This window comes from Silene latifolia, chromosome 6 (genome assembly GCF_048544455.1).
Source record: "Silene latifolia isolate original U9 population chromosome 6, ASM4854445v1, whole genome shotgun sequence".
Taxonomy (NCBI): domain Eukaryota; kingdom Viridiplantae; phylum Streptophyta; class Magnoliopsida; order Caryophyllales; family Caryophyllaceae; genus Silene; species Silene latifolia.
In genome coordinates, this window is record NC_133531.1 from 24,333,821 (window position 1) to 24,355,030 (window position 21,210).

The 21,210-nt window shown below is 34.0% G+C and overlaps 3 protein-coding genes across 9 annotated transcripts; all 3 read left to right on the forward strand.

Moving 5' to 3' along the window:
* Positions 1-251: 251 nt before the first annotated feature.
* Positions 252-9,264, forward strand: LOC141586546 (putative F-box protein At5g50220). 7 transcript variants are annotated; one of them, XM_074407812.1, is made up of 4 exons: positions 252-2,239; positions 4,543-4,770; positions 5,684-5,742; positions 8,434-9,264. In XM_074407812.1, exon 1 carries the CDS (start codon positions 360-362, stop codon positions 1,608-1,610), a length of 1,251 nt encoding a protein of 416 aa, XP_074263913.1. In that variant the 5' UTR covers positions 252-359; the 3' UTR covers positions 1,611-2,239; positions 4,543-4,770; positions 5,684-5,742; positions 8,434-9,264. The 7 variants fall into 7 exon arrangements, with proteins under 7 accessions (XP_074263913.1, XP_074263909.1, XP_074263912.1 ...); XM_074407808.1 differs by having other exon boundaries at positions 252-4,770; positions 5,684-8,560; positions 8,600-9,264; XM_074407811.1 differs by having other exon boundaries at positions 252-4,770; positions 8,384-9,264.
* Positions 4,980-8,972, forward strand: LOC141587824 (F-box/kelch-repeat protein At3g06240-like). The gene is made up of 3 exons (XM_074409291.1): positions 4,980-5,370; positions 8,218-8,296; positions 8,384-8,972. The coding sequence occupies exons 1-3, from the start codon at positions 4,980-4,982 to the stop codon at positions 8,970-8,972; spliced, it is 1,059 nt and encodes a 352-aa protein (XP_074265392.1).
* Positions 9,265-20,460: 11,196 nt separating the features above from the next.
* Positions 20,461-21,210, forward strand: LOC141587825 (uncharacterized). The gene has a single exon (XM_074409292.1). The coding sequence runs from the start codon at positions 20,461-20,463 to the stop codon at positions 21,208-21,210; it is 750 nt and encodes a 249-aa protein (XP_074265393.1).

Consider the following 21,210-nt stretch of genomic DNA (forward strand, 5'->3'; position numbering starts at 1 on the left):
TTTTCTTCCCCTTTCTTATTTTGGAAACTTTTACTCTTATTTTATTCATTTCTCTTTCCTATCACCAAACCCCACCCAACACTTTTACTCATATTTTATTACTTTTCTTAAAGTTTTGGTCCCATCATTCCTTATTTAACTCATAATTATTCACCCCTCTCTCCAATCACCAAACCCACCCAACTTTTTACTCTTATTTTTTTACTCTCCTTAATTCCCGTGCCCATAAACAAGGGGAAGAATACATAGAATTGGAGGGAGTAGATTGAAAATGACCCGGCCGAATTAACACGACCCAAACCAGACTCGATTAACCCCAATTGCCATCTCTAAATTGTGTTGTAATTTAGGGGAAAAAAATGAAGAGAGGAAGAAAGAAGATGAAATCATCATCGTCTCCGAACAGTAACAAACATTCAGAATCCAAGTACTTACCACCCGAAGTTTGGACTCAGATTTTGTTATCATTGCCGGCCAAAACCCTATTACGATTCAGGTGCGTATGTAAATCTTGGTGCTCTATTATTGATAACCCCGATTTCATTCGCATTCATTTTCGAACTTCCCAATTCCCCAATTCTAGGAATAATAATAAATTATTGGTAGCCCTCGAGCCGCATTTGGGACGCCGTGTAAACGAAGGGTCGTGCTTGTTAACAATTCGTGATGCTGAAACTCTTGAAGAAACCGATCGCGTATTTAGCAAATCTGATTCGTATAGGTACTTTATTATAGGTAGCTGTAATGGGTTGCTTTTAGTTAAACAGCGTGGTCATCCTATGCACACAGAATTGAGATTGTGGAACCCTTGTATTCGCAAATCATTGGTAATTCCTGCTCGCCTGGTATGCCCACATCTAGAAGAGACTTGGTTCGACCATGGTTACTCTTTGTTTGGGTTCGCCCTTGATACTCAGGATTATAAAGTGGTTAAGTTCACCTATGGCAGAAGGCCGGAGGAAAGGTTTGGGAAGATGTATGTTTCAGTTTATACACTCAGTAATCAACGATGGACCAACAGAATTGATCCCGTCAATGTCAGTTTTTTGCCCACTTATAATTGGTACGGGCTATTCTTTTGGCTGTCAACTGCAGTTTACTTTCAAGGGGCAGCATACTGGCTTGGACGAAATGATAAACAAAGTAGTGGATTATTAACTCATCTTGGTTCCTTTGACTTTGATAACGAAAATATCACTTTCTCGGAACTGCAATTTAGCCTTGACGAAACAGACTCCTTTAGGTTTCTGTTTCTTCTTGGGGAGTCGCTAGCAATTTTTAGTATTTCTAAGGCAACTTCCAGTATATGGGTACTGGAACAGGACAACAGAAAGGGGCCATGGACTCTATGGTTCTCCGGGGAATCAAGTTGTGATGGTTATAATTTGTTCAATGAATTCAATCGGTACGACGGTGTAACAAAAAGGATTTTCTATTGTGAAAGGGATGGTGGCTATTTTGTTTATGGGAAGAAGGCTTATAATATAGTCAGTTGCCAAGTGCATGAGTTGAATAATTCTATGAGATCCCCTGTTAAATTGGAAGAGTATTCGGAGAGCTTGGTGTTGTCCAAAGGATATAAAGCACGTGATTTGAGGAATTACCCATGAATAAGAGAGTACGACTGTGTTCTGTCTTACGAATGGTTTTGGAAGAACCTGCGGCTGTTATTCAGCTAATCTTGAATATGTTAGTTACTATCATTTCTCTTGCTCTGTGTGAAGCGATAATTCTTGTTATTCCTTGCATATTGCCATAGCTTTGTTTTTCTTGGCATTCCGTTGGCCATGTATGCTTTGAATTCTTCAGGTATGCTTAGGTAATTTTATATTTCTTTCTCCCAACTATTTCTGGATTTTTCATGATTGAATAATTACCGTTGTTGAAATCAATATTGAATATTTGCTAGCAAGCAGCAGCTCTGCAATACATACAGTCAGATAAATTGCTATACAATTGCGAATTTTCTTATCTAAATGAGTGAGCTTACATGCTGAGTAGTAGGAGTATAAATATCGGTACATGTGATCTGAATTGGTTACTTGAGATGTTTTTTTCAAATCTAAGTTGCAAATGATGTTTTGAAGCTTCACATCTTGTACATGAGTGATTCGCCAGCAAGGGGCTTATGCAATGTTCTGGCTTTTGGAGTTTGTTCATTGTGAGTGTGCGTTTTCTTTACAAGGAAAAAAGATCAATATGAAACGAGAGTTGCGATAATTTGGATACACAACCTCTGGTAAGCAATTTGTTTTTGGATGTGAACAGTTAAGTTGGTCTGTTGGTGATATTGTCATCTTAGTATTAAGTAGTCACCTCATTGACATTTTGGGGGATTATATGCAGAAAAAATGATTATACATCAATATTGGGTGGCAATGTAGCATGCCAGCTCATAAGGTTGGTTAGAGTTTACCCATGTCTCGAGTTCAATACGTGCGCATCAAACTAGTCATTGTGGCTATTCAACCAAGAAATATCCAGTTATACAAAAAAATTTCTTCAAGTTTGTTTTTAACCCGTGGTTGAATTTAAAACCTGCTTTGCTGTAACACTCTTTTGTCCACGGAATGCAATGAAATTGGTATAACTAGAAAAAGTATTTTTTTTCTTGGGTATGGCAAGCAACTCATAAATTAGATACATCCTAAATTGGTATAACACGAAAAAGAATAAAAAAATTATTATTAAGATGAATATCGGTCTTAGTCTCTTAGAAGTGTAGAATTATAGAATCGTGGTATTTCCTTAAAAATGTACGAGGGAACATGATCCATAACGCCATCTTGCATTTTTCATTTTTGTGTTTTTCTTAAGAGAAATGAGAATTTTGAACCCTTGTATTGTACTGTATTAGAAAATCATTGCTACTTCCCCCTTGCCCATTTCTTCTCTTAGTTGTCAATTTCCTTGTTAGTTTGGATTTGCTTTTCAAAGAAAGGATTAAGTTGTTGCGATCGCTGCTATTGGAAACTGTCAGAGATAATGGCCTCAATATCGACAGTTCGGAATTTAAGCATATGTTTGAGTTTTGTGCTTTTCGTAATCATTATCACTTTTAAGGGGTAGCACAGTGGTTTGGATATGATCCATATTATGGGGATGCTAATCATAGGGAAAAACCAACTCATTTGGTTTCCCTTGACTAATGTCGGAAAATTCACCTTTTTGGAACTGCCATATACTTCACGGTTTTTGTTTCTTCTTAGATAATCATTAGCTATTTTCTGTGTTTCTTGTGTAAGATCTAGCATGAGTGCTGGAACAGGACACAGGAAAGGGGGTGTGGACTGTAAGGTTTTCAGAATTTCAGGACGTTCAACTTATTGTGGATTTAATTTATTCAAGTCGTACTCAAAACGGTTTTTCAAAGGTAATTTTTATTATGATACTGTTGAGTGTTGAATTGTTGATGGTACCTATCCTAAGTGCGGGAAGAAGTCCTATATAATCTTGCTAGTTGCCAAGTGCGTGAGCATGACAAAACAATAAGCGTTGCTCACAGAAGATGGAACCGAGAATCTGCTGCCTTTTCCATGAGACCATTCTGTTGTGAAACAATGGATTTTGCAGTCAATACTCTTCTTGCTGTTTCATTAGCTTGAATTACTGTTAGTTCTATACTTCTGTCAGACTGTTGTAACTTGTAAGTTTGTTACTGCTTTGCTTTATTCAATATGAGGTTTTTCAACAATAGCCTTGATGTGCTCGCAGCACATAGGTAAAACCGTAAAAGGCTATACATATCCTCCCCCCTAGTCCACCATAGTCATGAGTCTGACCTAGTTACTACTGCAATATGGTAGATCACTTATTCAGTCCTTTTTAGGAAATCATGTTTTGGTTTCTGAGGTTGACAGCGATTTTCTCGGTCTTATACAAGTCAATGTTACCTTTCTTAATTGTGTGCTGATATGATCTATTTTCCATATCTGTTGGTACTGCCGTCTTCTTGTTTAGCTATAATGTTTTTCGTTTTATTGTTTTTATGATTGATTAATGTCGGTCCTTGCTAGAAAATCGTGTTTTGGTTTCTATGTTGATGACATTTTGTTTATAGCATTTATGCTGTATTAATTAATTTTAGTTCATTTCCTGGTTAAATTGAGTCTTTTGAGCTTAAAAGATACATTTTGCATATGTTACAATCTTCTTGTTAGGCTTTAATAATGTCTTTCGTTTTATTGTTGTTTATCATAATTGCCCGGGAACATAAGATCTGGCAAACAAAATTGTTTACTAACCTAATGTAATTACACTTATCCATGTTTTCTCAGTAATTCTTGGTTTTAACTTTTAACATTGTTACTGCATATATGGATGTTTTGATTAACTATGCTTTAATGGTATATTTCTAGTGCTTTTGTCTCAATCATTTGTTTATCTTTGATTATAATACTTCTTACAAAGAATACAAAAGGTAAACAAATGAAAGAGAGAGAATATTATACTATTTACATGTTATCTATGTTGTAAATTGGCATAACAAGAAAATATTAATTCTATCACTGTGATAAGTATGTGGAGTCAAACACCCAGCAGGTGCCAGATGGTCGAAAGAAAGAGCGTTCCGGCCATAACCTCAACAAGGTGTCTACAGTACTTATTTCTCCATCCTCTCTCTGTGGAACGGAAGACGCGTTCTTTCTTTTGGGAAGAGGCTTGACCTTCATTCGCCAAGGACAACCGACGAAGAGTTGACTTATGGACTTCACTCATAAAAAAGGGCAAATGGCCAAAAGCCGGGTTGACCTTCATTCGCCAAGTAATGTAAGCAATGCTACTAGTGATTAAAATATTACTCGTATTATTAATATGATTTTAAGTTTAACAGGTCTAGTTTCAACTTTCGGCCAACTCCTTTTATCAGTATTTTTTTCCTGAAACTTTGATATCAAAATAATCTTCTTACTCCTCAAAGTCGTCCCAAAAAACTCTTGATCTGCAATCCCCCAAATTGTCAATCCCTTGTGGAAACAATGTCGTGGAGTTCACAATTTACCTACCTGCCAACCGAAGTTTGGACACAGATTTTTGCAACATTGCCTGCTAAGAGCCTATTAAGATTCAGGCGTGTATGTAAATCTCGGTGCTCCATAATTGATAACCCTGATTTGATTGGCATGCATTTTAAACTTTGTGAAATCAATTCTGGGAATAATCAGTTATTGCTAGCCCTTGAGGGTGTGGGTAACATTGGAGATGAAGATTGGTTGTTGACTCTTCGTGAGTCTCAAACTCTTCAAACTATCAGTCGTATTTTTTGGATATCTGATATCTACTCGTACCAAATTAAAAGTAGCTGTAATGGATTGCTTTTAGTGCTACAACATGGTCCTCATGGTTCCCAATTGAGGTTGTGGAACCCTTGTATTCGCAAATCGTTGCTACTTCCTACTTGACCTTCATTCTCTGTCAACCGCGGGTTTCTTTCGAGGGGCAGCATACTGGCTTGGAAATAATGATAAAGTAAGGAGTGGAATAACTCATCTTAGTTCCTCTGACTACGATAAGGAAATAATCACCTTTTTGGATCTGCCAATTAGTTTGGACAAAGGCTCCGTAAGGTTTTTGTTTCTTCTTGGGGGGTCGCTAGCGATTTTTAGTATTTCTTTGGCAATGTCCAATATCTGGATGCTAGAACTAGACAATGAAAAGGGCTCATGGACTCTATGGTTTTCAGGGAAATCAAGTCCGGATGGTTATGAAGTATTCAAGTCGTGCTATGGTTATCTAGAAAAGGTATTCGTCTGTTTATTACATATATGCTGCTGCCTGCACCTCTGCAATAACTATGATAATGTCATTCTTGAGATTTTAAGTCAGACAACTTGCGATACATCTGTGAAACCTATCTTATACGAATGAATCAGCTTGCATTCTGAGTCTAATCTGTCTTGGTACGAGTGATCTGATTTTGTCCATTGGTATGTTCTGGCTACTCATTTGACATGCTAGAAGGAAACTCACTGAAATTCCAGAAATTCGTGATTGTTGTTTTCGAATTTAAGCTGGTTTATGATGTTATGAGTATAACATCTTGTACCTGAGTGATTCATATGCAAGAGGCTTTTGCTTTGTTCTGGCTTTTGGGTGATTGTGCGTTTTTATAACTTGGAGCGAGGAGTAATAGAAAATGAGAGTTTGGAGAATTTGCATCCATAACCTTACCCACCCACCCATGGCGGGTAGGAACCTATACCGGCCATACCATCCATAAATGCTGTATCCGTACCCGTTTTAACTAGGGAGAGTGAAGTATGGTATCCATTTGATTTAGTGCCAACTATTGATAAGGTTGTTTGGAGTCTTTAACCACATCTAAAGTTCCGAAGCAATCTGTCAAAAAAAAAAAGTTCCGAAGCATGTTCATCAAACTAGCTGTGTAACATTTTCTGCAGGTTTGTTGTCTGTTGCTTAATGCTTAAGCTTAATTTAATCTTTGCACACATTACACAGTTACGCCGTTGAGCCGATTTGAGAATTGAGAGTGTGAAACATTGTTTGCTAAACTTTCCTGTTGTTTAATTAGCCAGTTTTACTATTTATCTTTAGCATCTTTTGTGTACTATACCTCTAATTGTATTAAGCATTATACAATCACTATACATTTATCCGAGCTTATTTGTACTTTTTCTGAATTTGTTAAAAATTTATCGTTTTTTATGTTTTAAGTGTGAGTTTAAAAACTTTACAATATAACTCAAATTCATTACAATAAAACTTGAAAACTTTAGTTCAGAGCTCGGATTTTAAACCACCAGTAACGGACATTGGTATAGCCTATTAATTTGTACCTCCGCCTATTCTTCTTTTTTCATCCCCTTTGCTTTTGGGCAGTCCCCATTCCCCAATGCATCATTTTGACCGTATTTTTCAGTCTTTCAAGTTGTATACACCGTTTGTTTTTATCGAAAATTATATTTTGTGAAATATATTTTTATAATAAATATAAATATTTTAATTTTATGTATTAATATTAATTAATTATTTTTTTATTTCCGGTCAACTTTGACTCATAAAAGTGAAAGGGGAAGAAAAGAAGAATAAATGTTGTTTAAAATGAGTTAAATACTACTCTCTCTGTTTTTTTATATATGACTTTCTCACATTTCGAGATACTCACTCCTCTCTTCAATATCTCTTAAAATATAAGACTAAATATTATGATATGTACTCCCTCCATTCAACTCCACTTTACATGTATTCCATTTCCGTCCATTCAACTCCACTTTACAAGTTATCTTATTTGGCTAAAAAAATTACAATTCTATCTTATTGAAAATCTTTATTTACAAAAAATGTCACCCAAACCCCACACCAACCCACCATAAAACCCCACCTTTATGTTTTTTTAATATTTTTAACCCCTTCTTTCTCTTTCCCATGTACTTTTAATACTTTTTTTAATCCGCTCCTTAATATCCGTGTAAAAACCAAAGTTGCAAAGTGGAGTTGAATGGAGGGAGTATACTCATATGAAAGAGTTTTTCGTAAGAAATTTAATGGTACCATTTTTATATTTTTTGAACAAATATATTTTTATAAATATTAAAGTCAAAGGCTTACCTCGTAAATGCAAAACGTCATATATAAAAAAATGGAGGGATAATGTCCGTCTTAATTGTGATTAAATATGTATTTGACTCGTCCTAAATCAAAGACGGATAACGTCCGTCTTAATTGTGATTAATTAATGTTGAAGAGGTGAGAAGCCAAAAGGACGTGGCTTCACAATTACCACCAAGTCACACACTCACACCAACCACCTACCCCTATATTCACAGTTTACACTTTACACCACACAATTACCATTTACCTTCGGCATCTCAAGCTATTCCTCAAAATCTCTAGATCTGAGAGTTTACCACCATCCTCAATTTTTTTGACGTTTACCGAGTAACATTAGTGCGGTAAAAACAATGAGGAGCAGCAAGAATCCCACAACATTATCAAAGTTACCGTATATCCCACCTGAAATTTTGAAGGGTGTGTGTTGACAGTTTGTGATGCTCAAACTCTTGCTAAAATCGATCGCATTGTTAGAATACATACGTTTACCGAGTAACATTAGTGGTTTGCTTTTAGTTGAACGAGCTGGTTATACTTGTGACCACGAATTGAGATTGTAGAACCCTTGTATTCGCAAATCTTTGATACTTCCTACTTGCCCACTTCGCTCCTATTTGAACGATGACACTACTTGGTATGTATTAGGGTTCGCCCCTCATACTCAGGATTATAAAGTTGTTAAGTTCGCATTTGACTATAGTCAGTATGCCGATTCTGGAAATGTGTATATTGCAGTTTATACACTCAGTAATCAATAGTGGACCGTCAGAAATGATCCCCTTACTGTCCCTATTCTCAATGATTATTATAGGTGTAGGCTATTTGACTCTGTACCAACAGCTGTTTTCTTTCGAGGTGCAGTACACTGGCTTGGAATAATTGATAACCAAAGGCATGCATTTACTCATCTTGCTTCCTTTGACTTTGATCACAAAAAATTAACCTTTTTGGAACTGCCGTTTACTTGCGAAGAGAGTGGCACCTTGAGGTTTCTGTTTTTTCTTTGGGGGTCGCTAGCCGTTTTCAGTATTTCTGAAGTAACTTCCAGCATATGGATGCTAGACCTTGACAACCAAAAGAGGCCGTGGACTCTATGGTTTTCAGGGAAATCAACTCAGGATGGTTATGAAGCATTCGAGTTGTGCTCTGCTAATCTTGAAAAGGCCAGGATCGTTAGCCTTTCCCCGGAAAAAGAAGCAAAAGAGCGAATGACCAAGGTGTACTATTGTGAGAATGGTGGTGGCTATTTAGTTTGCGGGAACAAGGCTTATAATATAGCTAGTGGCCAAGTACAACCGTTCAAAAGATATATGAGCTCTCATTTAGAACTGGAAACATATTCGGAGAGCTTGGTCTTGTCCAAAGCATACGGAGCCCGCGATTTGAGGTCCTTCCCATGAATAAGAGATTATGGCATTCCTTGGCTGTATATGTCTCGAGTATTTCAGATACATATTTACATTATGGTATGCATAGGTACTTTTTATTATGATACTGTTGATGGTAGCTAGCTTATGTGTGGTATGCATAGGTACTTTTACATTATGGTATGCATAGTTTCTTGTGTAAGTTCCCGCATATGGGCGCTGAAACAGGACAGCGGAAAGGGGGTGTAGAGTGTAAGGTTTTCAGGATGTTTGACTTATTGTCGATTTAATTTATTCAAGTCCTACTCAAAAAGGGTTTCTCAAAGGTATTTTTTATTATGATAGTGTTGATGGTAGCTAGCTTAAGTGTGGTAAGAAGTCGTATAATTTTGCTAGTTGCCAAGTGCTTGAGCATGACTAATCTATAATAAGTCGTCAGATAGAATTAGAAATCTATGCAGAGTTTGGAGTTGCTCAAAGGATATGAAGCCGAGGATCTATCTACCGCCTTTCCATGAATAAGAGCATACCAACTCTTATGATGATTTTGAGAAGGCCCTCTGTTGTAAAACAATGTATGTTGCAGTCGCTACTGTACTTGATGTTCCGTTAGCTTGAATTACTGTTGGTTCTATCATATTGCTGTAAGTTTGTTACTGCTTTTCTTTATTGAATATGAGGTTTTTGGACAATAGTCTATGTGTTCGCAGCACAAAGGTAAAGGCTATACATATTCTCATAATCCACCATAGACATGAGTCTGAATAAGGTAGTGCAATATAGTAATTTTCTCGGTCTTATATTTTTTTAAGGGGTAATGGTAATTTACCACTTTTTCTTAAATCCTCCAAAAATAGAAAGGGGAGCGATAAAAATGGAAGGGAGAGAGTATGATTTATAAGAGGGGTGACGAGAACTATCTTTGCTGTGGAATGAAGTCTTAACTCAAGCGGGTATTCAAACTAAGGCCATGTTCTTTGGAACGTAAAATCACCCCTTATGTTCAGTTCAGATCAAGTTCGGCAAAAATTAAGTTTAGTTCAGTTTAGATCTTATAAATTTAGTTCAGAAAAGTTTAGCAAAATTAAATACAAAGAACATGAGCTAAAATAAATGAATAATGAGATGGCACCACCCGGTGACGCTCAATTTGAGCGCCACGGAGGGTATTATCGTAAATTTGTTACTTATTTGGTTTTCCCTCCATCTAAATTTGAAATTTAATTAAATAATGTTAAAGGGTAATATAGGAAGTTAACATTATTAATTAGTTGTAACAACTAACCATAAAAACAATTATAAATATTTAAAAAAAAATATCCAAAAGTGCCGTTTTTTGTGGGATCTGTTGAGTAGCATTTGTACCATGAGGCAAGGCTATTACAAGTTATAAATATTACTCAATCCTCAATAGAAACTATTAACAGACTTTGGCACAATGGTTTCTTAGTGCAACAGGGCGTAAGTTCTACACGGGTTTGAGACTCATAACCAACATTTTTGTTATTTTTATATTTGTTTTAGTTAGAATTTGAATATTAAATATGCCATTTTGCGAATTAAGCTTGTTGAAATAGACATTTCTATTGGACCGTCATGTTATATTATAAAATTAAGACGATAAAAATGGTAAAGTATACTCTTGTCTTGTTTCTTGTGCTCCCTTTTTATATAGGTGATTTGTTTACGTTTTTCTAATTATTTGTGAGCGGTATTTAAATCGAAGGTAAACAACTTACTGAAGGAGGGATTATATAATATGTTAAAATTGTATCGCGACAATTTAATATTTTAAAATTTTTATTGATGACAAAATTATATGTTGGAATATATTTATAGAATATTATATTGTCAAAATAAAGTTATATTCAAAATATACAAGTGTTAATGAATTGAATTGAACTTAGCCAGATAAAACGGTATTGAACTGAGTTGAGCTAAGTAAAGCAAAATAGAATGATTTCGAAGGATAGTGAACTAAGTTAAGCTTAACTAAATTGAATAACCGAGCTAAATTGAGCATAATTAAATTAAGCTAAGTTGCACATAACTGGAGTATGTAAAGCTTTGTTCGAAACCCATCTAGTCATTATGATTTTTTTTTTTTTTTTTTACTATTGGTCCAATACTTTATTGTTTACATTTTATTTATTCCTTAGTTTGAATATTATTAGTTACTTGTCACCAAAGTTACAATCTTTAGGCTTGACTTCATTTTTGCTTACATCTTTGTTAATTTTTTTTATTTTTTTTTTGTATTTGTTTTAGTTAGAATTTGAATATGAAACATGTCATTTTGTGAATTAAAGTGGTTGAAACAAACATTTCTATTGGACCGTCATGTTATATTATAAATTAAGACGATAAAAATGGTAAAGTATACTCTTATGTTGTTTTCTTGTGCTCTATTTATGTACGTGATTTGTTTACGTTTTTTTATTACTCGTGAGAAGTATTTAAATCAAAGGTAACCAAATTACTGACGGAGGGATTATATAATAGATTAAAATTTTATTGCGACAATTTAATATTTTATAATTTTTATCGATGACAAAATTATATGTTGGGAATATATTTATAAAGTAAAGTTATACTTAAAATACACAAGTGTTAATGAATTGAATTGAAGACGGTACTGAATTGAAATAAGCTAAATTAAGCTAAACAGAATGATTTCGAAGGATGGTGAATTAAGTTAAGCCTAACTAAATTGAATAACCGAGATTAAATTGAGTATATCGGTAACATATTTTCTTAGTGGAATACCTATAAATTGACTATATCGGTAACATATTTTCTTAGTTAAATTGATTTTTTTTTTATGATGGAGATAATTTGATTTGGTTAAGAGTTTTGATTTTAGTTGAATACCTATAAGATAAGGTAAAATTACGTATTTATCCTTCAACATTTGGCGCAAAGACGAAAGTCAATAATTTTTTTTATATATTTTTTTTATTTAATTAAGGTGGCGCCGAGATTTAGCGCTAACGGGTGGCGCCCTATCGCCATCCAAAAAATACTCCATGTTAATTAGAAAATAACAAACTTAATTTTTTTTTGAATTGAATTCTTAAAATAAAAAAAATAATAAGAAATACTATTATACCTCAAGTTGTATAATAAAAGCAACCTGACCCGATTGACCCGATCCGAAAAGACAGACCCGAGACTCGAAGTAATCCGAACTACATCACCCGAATGTGACCCGAAAATTATGCGTCAAATCATTAATAACAACATCGAATGAGAGAGATTTAACAATTTATAATTTATGAATTTATACCAAATATATTTATTAATTAAAATATTGAGTTTAGAGTTTAATAAAAGAAAATTATAGATTAATAAAAATAATATATATTAATGAAAGAAAATCTAATCACATTGCATTATATCCTTATTTAAAAGGAAAAATAAATTACATACTTATCCTCTTTGTATATAACTAGTATAGATCCCGTGCAATATATGCACGTTATCTATAGAGTTTTACTTTCAGTGTACTTCCTCCATTTCATTCAATTCCATACACTTGCTTTATACACGTATATTAATACTCGTTTTCTTTTGTTTATATTTTTAGTTACATATTAGTAAAAATTATAAAAATTTGTTATTTTGTCTTCCCTTTTATTTATAAGTCATATTTATAGATTTACATATGTATTCAATTTAATGAAATTGAGCAAGTTTATTGCAATAATATTTAAGAAGAAGTTGCACATATAAATAATTTAAAATTAGATTGATGTAATTTTTTATTTTTCGTTTAACCAATTGTACTTTTAAAAATTAAATTGTCAATGCTTAATATTGAGTATGTTATTATTTCCCCTTAATATTTACAAATTCTTTATTATTTCATAAATGGCGTAACATTAGAATTATGTGATATATATTTGTTACTTAAAATATTCTAAGAATAAACGTAGAAATTTAAAATTTAGTATGAATTTTAATTTTAATTGTTTTTAAATTTATCTATAAGTTAAAAGGCCAAATTTAATGTTTTTTATGATAATTTGTTTTTTATGTAAATATTTTTTTAATTTGTGTATCGTTTTAAATGATTCATTATACGAACATGAATTACCTACTTAATTAAACATGTCATATTACATGGAGGATTGGTGACGTGGAATTTTGGTAATGCAAGGTTACATTGTCTACGTGGCTTTTAGGTTTACCCTTTTAATAATATTTATAGATATGGAGGATAAAACAACAATAATAACAAAAATCGTGGCAAAAGAGTAATAACCGTAACAATATTCATAACAAAATATTAATAATCTACATAGAATAAAAGCCAAGTTTTTTGGTGAATTATGATTGGTTACTAATTTTAGGGGTAAAAAAGGAATTTTTTAATGTGGGGCCTACCCATGATCTTAACAACAACTAATTAAAATTTCTAACAAACTCTTCAATTCATATTTTTCTTATTTAATTGTTGATAAGATAATATTATATCTAATTATATTCATACAACTATACAAGGTCAGTATATAATAAGTTAAAACCGACCCGTGCATTTTTTTTGCACGGGAGTAAAACTAGTTTGTGATAAAGTTTAGTAAATTGTGATCATAAACATAACATATGTTTGACGATATATTATGGCAATATACCTATTGATTAATAAAAGTTTTTTTTTTTCTTACGAGACTTTTTTTATTTCCTCAAGGCCAATGCGAACGCGAATCCGAGTTTACAAAACACCATCAACGTAAAAACATAGCTAGTCCCGTAATAATAGAACTAGTGCTTTAAAGAAAATTATCATATATTGTATTTTTTTAAAGGGGCGTTAATCTACACTTTTGCCTAGGGCCCCAAAAACCTCAGGACCCAGCCTGATCTTGAACAGACTCAATTTCCTTAATTGTTCTGATCCTCACGATCCACACACACTTAATAAGAAAATCGAACAAGTTTTCTCCAGTTCCATCCTGAACCCACACCGAAAATAACAACAAAATCGACATATACCATGAATACCGAATAAATAACAACAACAAAATCAAAATCGACACATCCATGAAGAATAATAGCAAAACTAACATGAAATAGGATGATGTATTACCTGATTTTGGCATGTAGCATCAACATCCATGGTGGTGTAATGAAGTAATCGGAGTCTGTTCACTACTACAAATCCAGGCAAATACAACGCCCCTTTAACAACGATTATTCACGAAAATCACAATAGACGTTGTAGAATGTATGGCGCGAATTTTACTAAAATCAATTACAACGGGTATGGTTATAAAAACCGTTGTTATTAGTTTTAACAACGGGTCACACATGCACAACCGTTGTTAATAATTTGGCGCAAAATTGGCGCAAAGTTAGTGAAAAGTGATCACAACGGTTATTTTTGAAACCCGTTGTTAAAACTTATTTAACAACGGGTGTTTTTTATAACCGTTGTTAAAACATATTTCACAACGGTTGTTGTTTAATAACCGTTGTCAATACCTTCCATACTATAAACCACACAAATGTAAGTCCTGTGACCCACAAAACACAACCCTTGATACACAAACACAGCAGACAAACAAACACAAAACACATACACACTCTCTTTCTCTCTTTCTCTATTTCTCTCTTTCTCATCGTCGCTTTATCTTCTCGCCGTCACTGTGATTTCATCGTCTATTACGTTCTGTATTTATCAGGTAAATCTCGCCGTCACTGTTAGTTTCATCGTCATTATTTTCTTTTTATATTTATTTCTTTTGCATGTATGTGTTTTTATCGACCATTATGTTATTTGTTTAAGTATTGTTCGCATAATTAGTTACTAAAACAATGAAGAAGCAAGATGAAAAAGATAAACATAATTAATATATATATATATATTTATACAACAACAACAACAACAACATCAGAGCCTTAATCCCAAAATGATTTGGGGTCGGCTGACATGAATCATCCTTTCGAACTGTCCATGGGTGAACGCACGCCTCAAAATGCGAATAAAAAGGGAAGATGAAAAACAAAAAGGGAGGATCTTATTGTGCTCTATCGTATCCGTCCTCTCCTCCTTGGCTATTTGGAGGTTCCGTTCAGCAGTTGCTATATCGTCATATAGCCGCAATCGCCGCCTCCGTCAAGCCATTTTCTTTGGCGTGCTTCGGTGCGGATCGAGCTTCCGCAAGGTAGCTCTGAAACTTTCCTCAATATGGAGGAACCGGCGGATGAAGTTGTTGTTGTTCTCGATCATGGTAAGAGTCTTTAGGATGAAATCATTCATTTTGTTAGAGTTTTTTGAGTTTGATTTGAAAGATTAAGTAGAGTTTGTTTTAACAGTTAGAGTTTGGAGATGAATATATGAGATAATGGAAATGTTAGTTGAGATATGCAATGTATTTATACTAAGCAATGTGTGGGTTGAGTTAATTGCTTTTTAATTAATATATATGTTAGGAAGTTGTGCCATAATAATCATCATCATATCTCTCAATAATGCTGCTTCAAATCCTATTACTAACCCTTCTCATTCCATATTATCCGTTCATATGTACAGTGATGTCAGTAATAATGCATGCATCGGAATTCTAACAGGCCGTAATTATGCATGCATCTAGTAATATTTAATTTAATTTTTTTTTATTTTTTAAGAACAAACAACAACGGTTATTTAAAAAAACCGTTGTCTTTAGTTATAACAACGGTTTTGTATATTACAACCCGTTGTTATAACTTTCCCCCCAAAATTGAGTCACACTTTTCACAACGGGTTTTTATACATAAAACCGTTGTTAATAGTTTTAACAACGGTTTCGTTAAGTAAACCAACCGTTGTTAAAACCTTCTACAACGGACGCTTTAACAACGTCCGCTTTTTTATATAACAACGGTTTTTGACCGTTGTTATAGCCTGTATCTGTAGTAGTGGTTGTGAGTAGTGACTTGTTGCGGTTGTTGCGGTTTGAGTGTGAGTATCGTATGTTGCGGTAAGAACTAACCCAAATTAGCTTAGTATGTTAAGGAAACTAGTTTTAAACCCGTGTAAAATTGCACGGGTATGTATTTGGCCAGTATTAATGTTTTTGGATGTATTTTATTTATTTATTTGCATTTCTATTCGATGTTTTATGTTATTTACGTCACCGTATGTAAACAAATCCCGAACAAACATTTCAGGCCACACGATATCAGCCCTTAGCCCTTAGTAATTGGGCTCATTTGACGTCCAACCCAATTTCGAATAAAACCCTACTTATAACTCATCCTATATATACATATCCCCACCCCTGAAACCTTAGATTTCCCGTCTCAAAATCCATTACATCGCCTCCGTTTTTCTCTCCCCCTCTCTCTCTGCTTCACTCTCTGACTAAAACTCTGTTTTGCTTATTAAAAATCGCACACTCCCATCTCCTCCCTCGTCATCCCTGATTCATATTTGCAACCATGGCTTCTCCTACCTTTTTTTCCCGCATGCAGATGGTCATCCATGAAGATAGTGAAGCTTTTCCAACACTGGTTGTTAGATGCGTTGATTGAAGATCTTCTATTAATGGTAATTTCAATTTTCATCACTTGTTTTATGTTATTTACGCCGCCTAATTTCACGATCTGAAATTATTTTCGGTGTATTCTAAAATGCTTGTTTATAATCAACATGGAAAGAATGATCTATGTGCTGAATGTTTTATTAGATCTATGAAATTCTATACCGTGTCCAATTTTTTTTATTTTATTTTTATTTTTATTTCTCATAAATCCCTAAAATTTTAACTTTATTTCTTCAAAGTTCATATATTTTCCAGAAATCTGGAATTTTGATGGTTAATTATTGGGCGTTTTTCTAGGGTTCTTTAATGATTAATATTCCTGATTTGTAGGTAATTTATCGCATTTTTTTTCCGAATTAAGGTTTATTGCGTGGTTCTGCTTAATTTCAGTCAATTTTGATTAATAGTAATGATTCGACTGTACATTTTGGGAATTGATGGTGTTTATGATGTTACTTGAATTCGGTAATGTAGATTTATTTGATTTGGAATTGTTTGATTTTTGTGGTTTTTGAGTTGAATTAGTGTAATGAATCGTTCAAGTCAGAAGTAGTATTCGTGTCGAAAATCGAGTTTTGGGGGTTTGATTAAGACAAATGGGTTTTACCTAATTGAACTATAATTGAATCAACCCCAGCCAACATAAGTTCACCTGACCCAACCCAACCCAACCTGTCTTGACATGACCATCCCTAATCAGTTCAACCTGATTATTCAAACCTGACTTGACACAACCCATCACGGGTTTACCCTGACAACCCAACCCAAGTTGACCTAGCATAACCCAACTCAATGGTTGACCTAACCCAACCTAACACAACATGGGTTGACCTAACCCAATCCAACGGGTTGACCTCACCCAACCCAACCCAAGTTGACCTAGCCCAACCCCAACCCAAAGTGGGTTGACCTAACCCAACACGGGTTGACCTAACCCAACCTAACCCAACTGGGGTTACCTAACCCAACCCTACCAAACAATGTTGACCCAACCCAACCTGTTGCCACCTGATCCAACCCAATATGTTGCTACCTGACCCAACCAAACCTGGTCTAACCTGACCCAAATCAAGCTGGTCCCACTTCACTTTTGATCTGCATTCTTTGCATGAGTAGTAATACCAACTATTACCAGATGTATCTAACTCAAGAATCTTTGCCATTCTGACATATACCCCTCCTTTGATTAAATTTGTTATCTCATTTAACGTTTTGATGTTTTCACTTGCGAAGATGGGAGGATGGTATGCAGCAGTTCCTGGAGCCCCAAAGACGGTGATGAACGGCTTTCTGTACAAATCTGAGAGGATTATTTAAAAAAAAAACATATTTTAAAGTTTTACAATTGTTTACTTATCGTGTTATTTTAAAAAAAAATATTTATTAAAACAATTGTGAATTATTTGTGTTATAATTTTTAAAAATTTGTAAATTTAAATATTTTAAAAAATTTAAAAATTTATTTGTTTTTTTTAGAGAAAAAAAATTAAATTTTGCTTTAAACGTTTGTTGAAGTGCAAATTAACTCGGTAGTCTATCATTGTCACCTATCATTTTCGGTGTGCACGGCTGATAGTTAAGTTTCCGAATTTTATACTGTAAGTAAATACTCCATCATGATTTTTTTAAAAAAAAAATATATCGTACTATCTAGTTTTTAAAAATTATGTATGTAATTTATTTGCATTATATGTAATTCAATCCCGTAATTAAATGTAATTCCTTCTTGTAATTATGTAATTTTATTTTTATTATTTTTTTTAATTATGTAATTAATTTATTTGTAATTAGTTTCATTTATTCCGATTTGTAATTCATTCCGCTTATATGCCATTAATTTTAATTATTTGGAATGTATAAAATTATTTCATAGTACTATTTCATAGTATTTGTTCTAAGACGGAATTTGTCGCATGTTTGTATAGCCGGAATTCTGAAGAAATAAATACATTGCACATAATGGGTCACACCATAACATGAATTTCCAAAAATAAAATAAAAAAATAGGCTGAATTAATGACGTGGCACGCCCTGGATTGAGTATTGTCTTATGAATTAATAAAGATAAGATAATGTATTTCATTATATAATTCTTTTCATTAAAATTAATCTTTTCATCAAATTATATAATTTCCATACACACTAAACTATAATATTTTAATTAACATATAAATAATATAAAATTATAAAATATTAAATCTTTTATTGGTTTTATTATTTAAAAATGAGTTGAATCATAATATGTATAAACAAAACTAGAAATCGTTTTGACTACTTTCGTGACAAAAAAATTGAGAGAATTTATAAATTGGAATCATTAGTTTTGTGGTATAAAAAAATCTTTTAAAAAAAAATACATTTCAACACATTTCTCAATTCTCTTGGATTAGTTTTCAGTTTTTTTTTTTTTTTTTCTCGAAATAAAATACAATAACGAGAAAAATGAACAATTACGTTAATGAGATACCACCATTATTTTTACTGTTCAATTTTACTCAGTTTTCTTGAATAATTTTACAGTTCAATTTTTTTTCTCATATCAAAATATAATGACGTGAAATATGAAAATTTAATGAGGTGTTAATTTAGCATGATTAAGTAATATAAAAATAAAATCATTATGAATACCGCGCATTCATTGCGCGGTATCTAAACTAGTTTAATAATAATAAGGTTTAATCACCAACATATTGGATATTTTGTGTTTTATGTATATATTTTAATATTTTATTCTATGAAAAGACAACCGTATCGGATACCGTATATCCGATTTCATATTTTGCCGATCCTTATCCGATACGGTTTTTAAAGAACCGTATCGTATATTCGTAAATTCGTATCGGATATCCGGAAATCCGTATAAATAAATCCGTACAGCGTATCAGATACATATAATAAAACCGTATCATATAATTTTGCTCAGTCCTACAGAAAATAACCCAACTCAAAATTATTTATACGTGAATATAACATGAAAACTTAACATTCAAAACTAATCAGAATCCCAAAATAATACAAGTCAACACTCGACAACTTAACATCCAAAACTGACCCCAACACCCAAAATAAACCCAACTCAAATAGAAATACAAGAATTTGAGCTCCTCGGCAAAATTTTTCCTTTTAGTACCCCCTACATTCCAAAAGGCAATATTCATTTGGATTGGAAAAAAAAGTGAAACGAAATAGCTTCACCAGCGTGACAAATAGGCAAACAAATCTAGCGTGTTTGAAGGCGGTCGAAACAAAAGGCAAAGCTTTCGATTTATAGAGACGACTTAATTCAGAGCAAAAGTAGTCGACTGTAGAAAACGAAAAGACACAACAGAGACCAAGGAACTTGCTAACTAAAAAAGTTTGACCATCGCCTTTAGCCAAAAACAGGTTAAGACCCATCCGAGGCCAGAATAACCAGTAAGAATGAAAAATAGCATAACCAGAAATCTGGGAAAAACACTCTACCAGTTCTAGACAAACAGAGTTTGCGAAAAAAATCGAAAACAAGGAGCAAAACCCCCATGAATAAACATATGACAAAAGGTGATACAAAGGAAGGCAGGAAGACTCTTTACAAAGACTCTTCTCCAAAAACATTTGCTCAAACATAAAACTAGTACATAAAAGAAAATCTCCCATCAAGAAATTCACAGGCACTCCCCAAAACAAAAGACAAAAAGTCCAAGAAAAGTAGGGGGCAAACAAAACAAGTCCTTCAGTACACGTTGCTCTGAAAAATTCATTAAGACCGAGCAGCTGCAAAAAGATTAGGACGATCATAAAAAGCTAATAGAGTAATATAGTGTCGTACCTATGTATGGCCGAGCCCACGGCCCGTATTGAGTTGTATTGAGTCGAAACCCTAAACGATATGTACTATATATTGATATGTCGTATAATGGAAGAGGCAAGCTATGATTTACCTATCGTAACATGGTATCAGAGCCTTCAACAATTACAAAATTAAAATCATAAAAACTCCAACCCTAGCCGTCATGACTAACGGCGAAGGTAGTTCGAAAATTGACGCCTCTTCTCCTTACTTTCTCGGTCCTCAAGATCGTCCGAGAGATTTTATCACTTCGACTCGCCTTACCCTTACTAATTTCGATGATTGGGCACACGATGTTAGCGTTGCCTTGAAGTCTCGGCGGAAATTTGTGTTTGTTAATGGCACTATAAACGAACCCAAGCCTCCATGTACCACGGATGATTGGGAAACTATTCAATCCATGCTTGTATCGTGGTTGACCCACACGATTTCCTCTGAAGTGCGTGCCCTACTTCCGAAATATAAGAACGCTAAACGGTTGTGGGACGATCTCCATGATCGTTTTGGGGTCGTTGACGGTTCTCGTATCCAACAGATCAAATCTTCCCTCCGTGACTGCCGTCAGACCGAGGACATATCGGTTGCCGTTTATTATGGTAAGCTCTGTCAACTTTGGGACGATTTAGATTCTCATGAACCCATTATTTCGTGCAATTGCTGTGATAAATGTACGAGTGGGACACAATACGCGGCTCGCCGCGATTCTGATCGATTGCATCAATTTTTACTTGGTCTTTTGCCAAGTCCGTTTTCCTCTCTTCGTTCTGTCATTTTAGCTCAGGTACCTTTGCCTTCTGTTGCTCGGGCTTTCAACATGATCTCTCAAGAAGAACGAGTACGAGGGCTTGATCGAGCCAATGACTCGGCTGCCGAAGTCTCCACCTTCAATGTTAAAGCACCTTTTACGACGTAG